Raw genomic sequence first — 12,726 nt, 5'->3', positions numbered from 1 at the left:
ACCCCAGATCATAGCACTGCCCCCTCAGGCTTGTACGGTATGCACGAGGCATATATAGGCTTCACCCGCCCCTCTTCTCACCCTGATGCTCCCATCACTCTGGAACAGGGTAAATCTGGACTCATCAGACCACATGACCTTCTTCTATTGGACAGTTCTTAATCTAGTTTTAGTAGTTTCATATATAATATTTTGACCCTTCTGAAACAGAACACCTTGTCCACAACTACAGGATGTGTCTTCCGACATGGTTGTTGAAGAAATGAGAAGCTACTCAAAGCAACAGTTAGGGTTAAATAACTTGTTGACAGCTGAAACATAATCATCCATACAGTAGCCTAATTATCCAATGGGAGGCTCTTACCTATTTGCTTAGTTAAATCCAGGTGGTGACTTTTTTATGAACAGGCCAAGTAAGTAGACATATTGTAATACTACAAACATCCACACACACTTACAGAAATACTGTATGGTTATATGGGTCATGATGTGGTGTGAAACAGCTTTGATTCTTCTGTCAATTAACAAATTAAAGTACTTGCAGAGCTGTGTTACCTTAACAGTGCAAAAGCTGCTTTTATTTTAAAGAATGTTTGAATAGGAGGATAAAACACAGAACATCAGATCTTCCCATTAAATATATCAAATCTGTCTTAAGAAATATTTTTAGACCATTAGTTCAATCTTCACAGTTGCGCCTTTCAAATTTTATGTATCTTTTTCACATTTCCTTCTCTTCCCTTTTTCTGTTAAATAAATCTTCTTTGCTGGATTTCTCCTTAGCTGTTCTTATTGTGACATTTTAATCTGGATATCCGTAAGCTTTTGCCAAAACTAATATTTGGTTCAAGAAAAGAATTCAAGGGAAAAAATGCTTTCAATTATTCATCAGATGCAGATTTAAGCTTGTGCTCCTTTCTGTGTTTCTCTGCAGAGATTGGACCTGTAACAATCACAACAGACCCAAAGAAGTTCCAGTATGAGCTGAGAGAGCTGTACGTTCAGGTGGGTTCAGAGATCACATCCATCAAACCGAGGAAACAGCAGCACTAGCCTGGATGCCAAGGGCATCCTTGATAAAAGGAACAGACTTTGTTTAAGCCAGACATCTGGGGGGGAAACACCATGAGCTGATTGAGACTAGGTTGTATCAGTCAGTTTAAAATAGATGATAAAAGAAGTTTAGAACTGTCTTTTATTTCTTTACTTCTACTTGAACTTTCTGTTTAACTTATTTCCTTTATATTACATACTGTAGCTGGGGGGCTGCCATTGAAAAACTGTACTTTATCCCATGTCTATTTTTCTTCCCACATCATTTCAAACATATGTATAAACAAAAACACTCCTGTCAAATCCACTTTTTGTTGAAAAAGAAAGGAGGTTGTACAGCTATGTTAAGGACCACTTGAACCAAGCAGTACTCTTAATATCTGAGGATGACAGAGAGATATAGGCGAGTAGCATTCCGATGTCTGCCCTTTGAAGAAAGACTTTGGCAAGTGTCTGTGCATCCTTGGCATGTGCAACTGTTAATCTGGTGTGCGAGCGTGTTGTGTGTAGCATGGAAGAGATCCAGTTTCCTCTCACTTGCTGCTTCATTCCTGAGTCTGTTTTTCTTCCACTCACCTCTTCACCTGCACAACCCCTGACGAGGATTTGGCCAGAACGCATGGAAAATATACATGAAGTGACATTTTAGGTGAAACTGACATTATTCTGCTATGAATATGGTTTTTAAGGGAGGAGGAGCATTCAACACCTCATATTTTTAAGCCGCAAGAACATAGTGACATAGGGGTTATCGGACTTAGTGTCCGGGGCAGTGGGGGAATGGGGGAGTGGATTTTTGGCCGGAGGGGAGATGCTGAGTTTAAGGACAGATAGAGAAATAACGGGTCAACTCCACTCCAGATGTTACTTGTGGGGGTGATGTGTCAGAGCTAGCGCAGACAGACAGACATGTGCCTTTTGGAATGCCATAGAAAACATTTCCTTTTGACCCCACCGGTCAGACGGAAAGACTAGTCAGTAAGAAAGACTGATTATACACACTCGTGCATGACACCACCTCTGTTTCTTTAGACCCTATGTTTGTTGCTCTTGTCAGTATGGTTGGAGCAAGATTGTCATTTCAGGCCTTTGTTTATTTTGAAGTTTGTTGGATGTTGATAGTCCCCCAGGGACTGAGATTTCAGCCACATCACAGCTTTCTTTTTAGGTGTAATGTCAGTTCAAAAGTAATTTATGCAAATTGAAAAGCCCAAAATTAAGAACTTTTTTTCTTTACTCTGCTACTTTTTGTAAGTTGTTTGTAAGTCTTCTGCTCATTATTCTTGTATTGCTTAACATATTTGCTGAACTAATCACACAACTATTTGGCTGGCTTACAAACATGTCTACACATGCATCAAACACTATTTGCTGATGATATCCCTCACTTACTCAGGGAGGTGGAGACTGTCCAGAGATGAGCATCGGTGCCATTAAGATTGCTTTGGAGATCTCCTTGCCGGGGTCATACATTTACGTCTTTACAGATGCCCGTTCTAAAGATTACAGACTGACCCATGAAGTCCTGCAGCTGATTCAGCAGAAACAATCACAGGTTTGTTTTACCTTGATGATTACCTAATATAATTTATTTACAAGTTTAGAAGTAAATAGTAGACATTTTTCAATATTTGTGCCATGTGTGCAGGTAGTGTTTGTGCTGACGGGGGACTGTGATGATAGGACTCACATCGGCTATAAGGTGTATGAGGAGATTGCCTCCACCAGCTCTGGGCAGGTTTTCCATCTAGACAAGAAACAGGTCAATGAGGTAAGAGCATCACTGAATTTCACTGGAAAATTTGAGCAGTGCTTCTGTCCTCTGCTTCTTCTCTGGTACAAGCTTTTACAGTCAGAAGAAAAATATTCTGGTTTCAAAGGACAAGCTTTGGTCACAGTATTCAAATCATTAGAACTTGGCCTGGGTTCTCCCCATACGCTGTGTAAATTAAATAATAGTAGAAGTATTTACAGCCATTCACATGTCTTCTGCTGTGTCCATGTTCAAATCTGGACTCCAGACTAAATATGCAGGAAACATTAAATTGATTGATGTATAACATTGCTCTTTTGAACCTTTCCAACCAGCGTAAATCAACTGTCTAAGACTGGGCAGTGAGTCAAAGCTTGAGCTTTGAATAGTTTTGCTGTAAGATAAAATTCTTTGCTAGTAAAGGAAATACTTAAGATCTTAAACTATTTTCTATCAAGAGTCATTTGATCTTTTTTCCCTTGTATTAAAAATATTATCTGTTCTTTTCTTAAAGTTATTCACTTTCTGCCAGTCTCTCGCCCTTTTCTTTCTTGACATCAGTCACTTTCACTAAAAAACACACGATTACGTACATGACTTAACACAAAATTTTAACAGTGCCAATGAAAGCAAGGAGGTAAATTAGAAGGTTAATTAAGAGGAAATATGGTTTAATTTGTTTGCAGTGCTTATAGTAAAGAACCAGATTGAAATTGACAGTGTCATATTTTCTTATGGCTTTTAACAACAGATCAAGAAATAGTTATTTTCCTACACCCTGACCTGCAGTGTTATATCATATATATAGAGATATAGATATATCATTAGTGCATATCATATTGCTCTCATATCAGAAAAGCCTCACATATTCTATGTGGAGTAGCATCTGTGTCATGTAGTAGTGTTTGGGTTCTTCACAGGGATCTTAAGGAAATAAGGGGCAGGACACATGGGGAATGTTAGACACTTCCAGATGAAAGCTTTGCACATATGGTCTTGTCTGCATCTTGTGTGCATCTGTTTGTTAGTTGCCATATTACTTATTAAGTTTGAAATGAATAAATTTAATTTTTTTTAAAGTGATTTAATACTGATGCTTTTCTGTATTGTGTACTCTTGTAGAGGGTCATACATTAAAATTTCACACATTTTAAACGATGTTCCTGTGTTCTTTGTGTCCTTCCCTGTAGGTCCTGAAATGGGTGGAGGAGGCTGTGCAGTCGTCCAAGGTCCACCTGCTGTCCACTGATCACTTCAGTGGGGTCAGCAACACTTGGCAGATGCCCTTTGACCCCAGTCTTAAGGAGGTCACTGTGGCCCTCAGTGGCCCAGCACCTAACATTGAGATAAAAAACCCCCAGGGTACGATACGTGTATCGCAAGATTGTAAACTGTAATCCATAACTTATTTTATTTTTATTTAAGGTAGTTATTAATATGCAAACGCAGGTGAGTGAAATGACTAGTATAAAAATAAGTCAAGTCATATGTTGTGTTTTTTTAGTCACCCGCTCTCAACCCATCTGAACATACAGTTTGACTCCAAGTCATAAAAACATCAAATGAAAAAACATAAATTCAGTCCAGTAGAGCAGTTACAGAGGCTTGTAGAAGCTATGTCAAAGAGCATGGGAACAAATAAAGCTGCTTTACCATCTCACCCATCGAAAAACTAACTCAAAAAGGAAGAGAAAGACCATTAATTGCTGATGCAGCTATATTGTCTGTTATGATTTTGTATTAAGATGCTACAAAGACTGTCCATGCATTGTGCAAATGTTTCTTTCAGCATTAAAATGTTAGTTAGTACTAAAACAGTATGCTGCATTTTTTGACAGCAAACATGTTCTTTATCTTGTAGACATGCATAAAGCAAGTGTTACAAATGAATTTGCACCAGTCAGAGCTGCAGAAAATGTGAATAATTGTGTCAGTGCTTATGTTTACCCTCCAGGGAAGCTTGTGGGGAAGAGTGATGGTCTGACTGAGCTCCTGCACATTCCCAACTCTGCCAAAGTTGTCAACATCAAGGACCCTGGCCCTGGGATGTGGTCTATCAAGGTAAACTATTTATTCTTTACCTGGAAATATGTGTGAAATTACAGGCTTCCCCTACCAATTCCCAGAGCTGAGCTGTCTTACTGAAAATAGAAGTTAAAGTGATATATCACTTTAACGTGCATGAAGTCTGGTGAAAGCAGCTCAACAAGAACATCACCAGAAAGATTATTTTATTAGTGAGTATTTAGATAAATTTTTAAAGATAATAAAACATGTTCAAGGCATCTGCGGTCAGTCAACACAACCTGCTATGTTGGGTTCCTACTGTCGAGGTTATGCTACTAAAGCCACACATTTGACATTACACATGGCCAAATACACATGTTTGGAAGCAACATGTCATTTTAGCTGAACCATTTGTTGAAGAGTTCTCAAAAGTCCCTATATTCTGCGTAGATGTCTGCCAGACGCTTTTCCTTGTCTCTGCATTGCTGTGTTATGTGTTATTTCTCAGTTGATTTACGAGAGAGGAGACTGGACGACAAACTGTGTTATGTATGGGTTCCCTCTCAATGGAAAGTGCAGATGAGAATGCTTGCATGCTGTTGTTTGTGGATTTCTCATTATTTGTGAACATCTACATTTACATATCCATTTTTTGGTGGGGGCACAGTGTATTTTAAGTTTTCACCCTAATTTGCTGCAACGATTGTGTTCATTTACATTTAGATGTATAGTTTCAAATAAGTTGCATTTTGATTTTTGATTCTACATAATATCAAACAAAGTCTTTCCAGTTGTGTTTGCACCCCCAGGTTGATGATGAACCCTTTATCTATTCAGAATGGAAAACCGAGCCACATGCCTCATTGTTTGCATTAGATTGTTTTAGCTGCATCACACGATGCTGTCTTGGTGGAGGGTGCTTGTTAGATGAAACTTGGGGAGAAAAACATGCTATAAGGTCGACAGTTTTGTTTAATATCTTTTTAAATCTTTGAATGATTGAGCTCTGCACCTCCAAACCTCAGCCAGAATCCTCACTTGTTCTATGTACAGTGCTCATAGAAGTGATGAGGGATATTAAACAGACATAAAAAGGAGACATTGAATCCTGCTGTCTTATTTCTGTCCCGTGTTCTCCCCTCTCTGTGCTCCTGCTCCTCATCTGTCTTCATTAAGCTCTTTCTGTCACTTACTGTATCTTTGCTCATGCGTCTTCCACCCAACATGTTTACTGTTTTAAACCTCTTCCTCAGAGAGCCACACCAGGATTTGCTGTTCTCTTTCCCTGGAGTGCCAGTATGTCTTGTTTTTCCCATTTTTTTCTTTGGACTGTGCCTTTTACAACCTCTTTCCCCTACAACACTCTATCTGGCTTGCAGACTAACAATATCTCCTTCTCATCTGTAGCTCAGTTTCCCAGGACATCCAGAGAAATGTGGATAAATGCTTTAGAGGGATTTCACTGTTCTGCCATGCTGGGTTTCAGTAACACTAATGGCCCGTGACATCCCAGTGTAAGACCCATGCTATAGATTGCGTGTGAAAAGGAATTTGATCCTTTTTAATCTGCCTTTAATTGGATCTCGTAGTGAAGTGTGGAAAATGGGTTCACCCCACTGTCACGCCCTGATTCTTAAGATACTATAGTTTGTGCCATCTTGGTCAAACTATGACATCAGAACTTTGTCAGTTTCACATTTGAAAGCTTTCAAAGCTACAACTCAGTACAGTGCAGTTCTTTGTTTAATACATCATTTGTCCCATTTTACCTCTGTTCATCTTTTTTTATTATGATTAACTTAGTATCTATAATCCTTACATGGATTTGTATATGTAGTTCTTGCACGTATGTCCTATAGACATATATGCAAAAAGTGGCAGCTGGTAGTTATCTGTCTTAGTCCCAAGTATGACAGGCTAATCTGCTCTTTTCCAAGTAACCAACAACTTTACGGTGTAAAAATCTGCATGAGCATAAATGTCACGACAGCCACTCCAAGATATAACACGGTTGAGTGAGGGTGTTTCCAAGATTTGTTCTGTCCGGGTGGGTGTGACATTTGGAAATTAGTGGCTTTAATGACAGGGACTGTTTGCTAAAAGCGTGACCTTTAAAGGACCTATCTCCTAATTATGGTCTCATTTACAACCAACTGTTCTAGGGATAATTCTAGGGCAGGATTGATGGCCACAACACATATCGTGTGTCATGATGGCAGGTATCATCATTTAAGGCTGTGACTGATCCGCTGGTCTAATGTTATGCTTCCACTTTCCTGTTTTGTAGTTTTACCCTTTCAAAAAAATCAGTGTCAGGTTAAAAATACAGCAAATCCACACATTCTCTTAAGTTTTAGACAATTACAAATGACAGTTTAGGCTTGCATGCCTCACTGTCTGAATGTCTGTGACGCTTCTAAGGTGCTTTACGTAAGGTGAGGAGTTTCCACCTCTCACCAACCTATACTTGATTGTAATTACTCAGTCTGTATTTCTGGGGAAAAAGAACTTCAAAAAGCCTCTGAATCATAAAGACCTCATGAGCTATTAGCCCCAGTCTGATTATAGTGGTTGTGTTTGTTTAATTAAAGTATGACTGTCAGACTGAATGGGTCTTCTCTGAATTGTCAATGTTTTATAAGCTCAGGTGTAAAATGACAAGTGGCTTGTCTGTACGTGTGGGGGTGGTTGGCGTACAAAAGGATGTTACACAACAATTCTGTGTCTATAAATTAGACTAAACTGAGCTGCCTTTGATGTAACCGTTTCTCTTTTTTGGGATTTGGACAAATTGTCATTGACTTTTTTAAACAACACAAAATAATTTAATGTGGTTAAATAAATTTGATTTGAATCCCTTTCTTTATCTAAAAGCATGTGTGTCACAGGGTAAATGTACGACCAGAGGAATTTTTTTAGCTCTAAGCAAGTGATTCGTAGTCACATTAACAGACGTACAATATAAGTCTTAAACATTCAGTAAATAATTCATTAAATATCCCATTTTTAATGCAGACCTCCAGTGAAGGAAGACACTCTGTCCGTATCTCAGGTCTCAGCACCATCGACTTCAGAGCTGGGTTTTCCAGAAAGCACACCATGGACTTCAAGAAAACCTTTAGTAGGCCAGTTCAAGGTCAGTGAGGACAAACCTTACAAACTGTGAAAGAACAGGACACCATAACTGCATGTTTTCCATTTTAATGTTGATTTCTCTTCATCTGCTTTCTTCACTTACATCTTCACACTTTGGAGCAGAAAAGAATAAAGTATGTTGCATTTCATATCAATGTTGCAGGTGTTCCCACCTACATCTTGCTGAACACTACTGGACTTTCCCCTCCTGCTCGTGCTGACAGGCTGGAGCTCCTATCAGTCACGGGTGAAGCAATAAAAACGTTGCCAATCCGCTACTACCCTGAGCGCCGACCGTATGGCCTCTGGAACATCACAGAGTTTATTCCGCCCAACGAGGCCTTCTTCTTGAGGGTGACAGGATACGACCGGGATGGTTTCCTGTTTCAGAGAGTCTCCAGTGTTTCGTTCTCCAGCATTGTGCCTGGTCAGTGATTCAGGTTTTGACTAACATTCAGATGATGTGAGGAAATGCAGCAAACAAACGTTAAATTTCAGTGTCACATTTGATTTTTTTTTTTAAATATCTAAAGCCAACAATGAATTGCTTCTCCTAACTGTAGCATCTGAAACTTTGCAGCCTGATTTGATCCTGTTCATCCATCCCACCTCCACTGATGTTAAAAAACTATTTGCCTTCACTGGCTGACATGTTTCTTCCTTAAGAAAAATATGACCATAGTACTATAGCTCCAAAGACCAAGAATGATCTTTAACTGTTGGCTAATGTCCTTTTATCTCTCTTACAGATGCCCCTAAGGTGCTCATGCCAGCAAAAACTAATGGATACTACCTCCAGAGAGGGACTGTTAGCTGCCAGGTAGAAAGTCTGATCCCCTACACTCTGCGCTTCAGCAGGGATGGGAGGCGACTTGGAGTGGACCAACTCTTCAGGTGAGCAGAGCTGGGTCAGTGGATGTCGGTAGCACTCAATGAAGGCCAGATGTATAGGATGTGTTTTCATAAAAAGGCTATTTATCCATAGCTCATTTTCAAGAACTTAAACTGAGATTCATAGCCACCGTTTAGGCATTTTAAAAGATTATTTTAGCCACATGTGGCCTACTAGAACAACTTTATGGGTTCAAGTGTTTTGGAAAAGAAAATGGAAACAAGCAAATCTTCTTCCAAATCTACTGAAGAATGTTAAACTGTCATATCTGTCACCACCTACAGGGATATATTAGTGTCAGATTGGATGATTGAACATTATTTTCGAAAATAGTACAGAAAAATGTACGGGAGACTGCTACAAATCTCCTGTGACCCTTTTTATTCTAGTGAGTCTGACAGTGCATCGTGGGAAATATCCCAGATTACTCTAAAGGATGAGGGCTACTACGAGTGTATTGCTATCAACAGCGCTGGGACAGGAAGAGCTCGCACCTTCTTGGATGTGTCAGGTATGCACACATGCAGATTTGATTTGATTACTTACACCACACTAATGTGATTCAAATATAATAACAAGTAGAAACATCAAATGCAAAATGTGCTCTTTTGTTAAAAAAAGGAATTTGCTGAAAATTATGTACAATATTACGATAAGACAATACTCCAACATGGCAGAATAAGCAGTGTTGACTCTTGTCTCTAAGCCGTTTATATCAGTTAACAACCCCTGTGAACTACGCTCCATTGCTAAGTTTAATGAGCCAAGGCTGTCAGTCAGGAATGTTTGCTGACATGGAGCAATTTAAAGAATTGTCTCTAATGCTCTGTGTCATGTTTAGAAAATATCACTGACTTACTGTTTCATAAAATACCTTGAGAGAAATTGTGCGGCAAGATGAGGTTTATACCACGCTCAAGAAGTTTGCACATTAGCTACCAAAAGCAAAAGCAAACATGCAGAAATCTTAGCACTGGTTGAGATGGATTAAATTTAATAAGGATCAAGGAGGGTCTCTTGCTGCTGATCCCATACACAGAACCTGTCTGATGGCATAAAGAACTCTAACTTTACAACATGATGTTGTAATCTGTGCCTCACAGCCCTCATGTCATGTTAATTTGCAAAGCAATGGACTGTAGATGTGGTGTAAACTGAGAATATATATAAATTTGTGGTTTTGCAATAATAGAAAACAATGTTATTACGACTGAAGATCAGTATAACAGAGCATAACCTCGTAGACCATAATGAATACAAACTGAATTTATGGTCTTACTGAAAAGTTGAGAATCTTGTTGATTTTATGATCATATGATGACAAAACCAGAATCTCCACCTGATGATTTATACTTAAATTCTCACCACTCTGCAAAACAGAAAATAAAAATGTACCTTTTCCAGAATCCTTTGTAATGTATTTATTTTTAAGTTGGAAACCTTTTTATTATGAGACATCAGAACTGACGAGTCCAACTTAAATCAGTAAAAGTCCAAAGTTTGCATCTAAAAAAAACACTGTCGATATTTGAATTTTTCAAAAAAGAGAATGAGAGGTGGTTGAAAGACATTTTGTGAAACTAAAGAAGTAAAGGATGAGCCAGACTGGATCTGTGTACTGTAATGTAAAGTGTAACTCATTCCTGTTCCTCGCCCACTGAGTTCCAGTACAATGGTGCAGAGGAGATTTAGTTTGTGTCCAACAACTTCCCCCTCAACCGCAACTTCAATCCTTATTTATAGGCTAGTTACTGTATATTCTTAACCAAATGACAAGACCCTGCTTTGTTCACTTAAACACAAAGAAACACACGCATAAAACCCCATCGTCTGCCAAATTTATGTCATCCTAATCCCAAGGAGCTATGCTGAAATACCCAGCATCCTCCCTCTATCCCCTCTATCAAGCCAGTGTCTCTTTTACCCCTTGAATCACATCATCACATTCCCCCCAATCCCCTTTTTTCAGCTTACTGTACTCATCTCCTTAATCTTAACATAATCATCCTGCAGAGCCGCCTCCAGCCGTCACAGTGGACGGTAACGTCACTGTCTCTCCCGGCTCTGCTGCTGTCCTCACCTGCCACATCGTCAGCACTGTCAACTTCAATCTCACCTGGCTGAGAGGAGGCCATGACGCCCGTCTGGACCCACGGGTGCAGGTTCTGACCAACCTCTCACTACAAGTGTCAGCTGTGACTCCAGATCACGCGGGCTGGTATGAGTGCATTGCTATAAACGAGGGAGGTGTAGCTGCAGAGAGGATCTACCTGACTGTGCAAGGTGAGCGGTGTCTGCTGTGTATAGTCTTCGACAGGAACAAACTTATTCTTTGTCTTTGTCTTCTTTATGTGTTTCTTCTGTAACTACTGTGTAGAACAAGGGTCTTAGGAGACACAACCTCCTTCCACCAGTATAAGTGCCGGCGCCCTTCTTCCCTCCCCTGCTCCCTGTAAATCACCCTAATGCTTTATGGGATGTGTGAAAATTATTTATGGCGGACTCTCAGACAGTGCTAAAGGAGAGTTTTCCATCTCTGGACAGCTCTTACAGTCCTGTTCGCAACAGTTCACTGACACTGAATCAGGAGCACTTTGTTGCACAGATGGCTCTGTGTATTGCTGGCTCTCTGGCAGGCACCACAGAGCATGGGCCTGTGCCCGTTAAAAAATCAATGTATCTCAGCCAGAACCTGTTGAGGTATAGAAAGCTGCAGTGAAACAGCAAGAAAGAGAGGCAGAAAACTTTGTTAAACACCGCGTACTGTAACTCAATCTGTCCAAACATCCTGTATTTACTTTGTTATACAACCATCAGTCCCAGAAGAAGTTGATTCAAACTCCACATGCTGCATACTGTACTGGAAATTCATCCGTGTGCATCTAATGCCAGGTTGTGATGCTTTTTTTTGCTGCTCTTTTGCTTTAGAAAAACGATTTCACCTTATGCTGGCTTTTATCTTACATTTGTGAGCAGTTCACTGTGATTTTAACAGTTGGTTAAAGGCACGTTTGGAAGCAAACTTTTGTCACTTCGTGACGCAACAAAAATCTATCTATCTAAAAATGTTTTCTCTAGTTTAACTACTTAAATTTTCTCCACGTTTTTTTCTTTTCTTCCCAGTTTACATAACATCATATCTCATACTTACTTTTTTTTACCAGTCTCTTGCTACTAACTGCTCCACTGTTCTTTTTTGCCTAATCTTTTGTTCTGGCTAACAGCTGTTAGAAACCCCTGGGGGTTTCCTAATTACCGCCTGGTCAGCCCTATCCTAGTCATTAGTCTCACTTTGAAGTGAGTCAAGTCTGTTGACATCTTCCAACACTTGGACAGGACACTGTGGACCTGAGCACATTTCCTAAGCTGACTAAATTAAAAAATGCACCCTTTTCATTTTGGCCTTCCGTCCACACCAGTTGCTGTTTTTAAATGTCAGTACATCACATAACACTGTACAAAAGCAGTGGAATGAGTTCGTTAAGTATTTATAACTAGAATCAAATCACTAGTTTCTGCTTGTTAGGATGATAAAGAATGGAAATAGAGAAATGTAAAAAGAATTAGGGGAGTTTGTATGAGGATGCTGTGTGAGAGGGATTGTTAAAGACAGCTTCTCACTGACATATTAAATCTGATGCTGACTGAGTCTAGAAGAATGTGCCTTCTCTCTCAGGAACCTTTTTACTCCTGAACTCAGAGGTGTCACTACCCCCCTCAGGGCTGTGTGACCTGAAAGGCAGAAACAAATTAGGGGAGAGCTTGTCTTAGCTGTTACAGAAAGAAAAGGGACACAGTTCCTCTGACGCCCCTACTTTTGGCAGCAGGTTGAGGAATTTCATTTGCACCAAGTCAAGGTTGTAATAAATCAGAATTATTACCTGTA

The 12,726-nt window shown here is 39.7% G+C and overlaps 1 protein-coding gene across 1 annotated transcript in view; it reads left to right on the top strand.

The window, feature by feature from the left end:
* hmcn1 (hemicentin 1) overlaps nucleotides 1-12,726 on the top strand; it is a 65,093-nt gene that overhangs the window by 14,562 nt on the left and 37,805 nt on the right. The window contains 10 exon segments of the mRNA XM_026345728.1: nucleotides 935-1,005; nucleotides 2,450-2,608; nucleotides 2,702-2,824; nucleotides 3,997-4,168; nucleotides 4,761-4,867; nucleotides 7,829-7,949; nucleotides 8,112-8,375; nucleotides 8,698-8,842; nucleotides 9,230-9,351; nucleotides 10,854-11,123. Of these exon segments, the coding sequence (XP_026201513.1) occupies nucleotides 935-1,005; nucleotides 2,450-2,608; nucleotides 2,702-2,824; nucleotides 3,997-4,168; nucleotides 4,761-4,867; nucleotides 7,829-7,949; nucleotides 8,112-8,375; nucleotides 8,698-8,842; nucleotides 9,230-9,351; nucleotides 10,854-11,123 (1,554 nt within the window).

The sequence above is a fragment of the Anabas testudineus genome, chromosome 4, assembly GCF_900324465.2.
Source record: "Anabas testudineus chromosome 4, fAnaTes1.2, whole genome shotgun sequence".
Taxonomy (NCBI): domain Eukaryota; kingdom Metazoa; phylum Chordata; class Actinopteri; order Anabantiformes; family Anabantidae; genus Anabas; species Anabas testudineus.
This window is presented reverse-complemented; position numbering and strand designations above follow the sequence as displayed.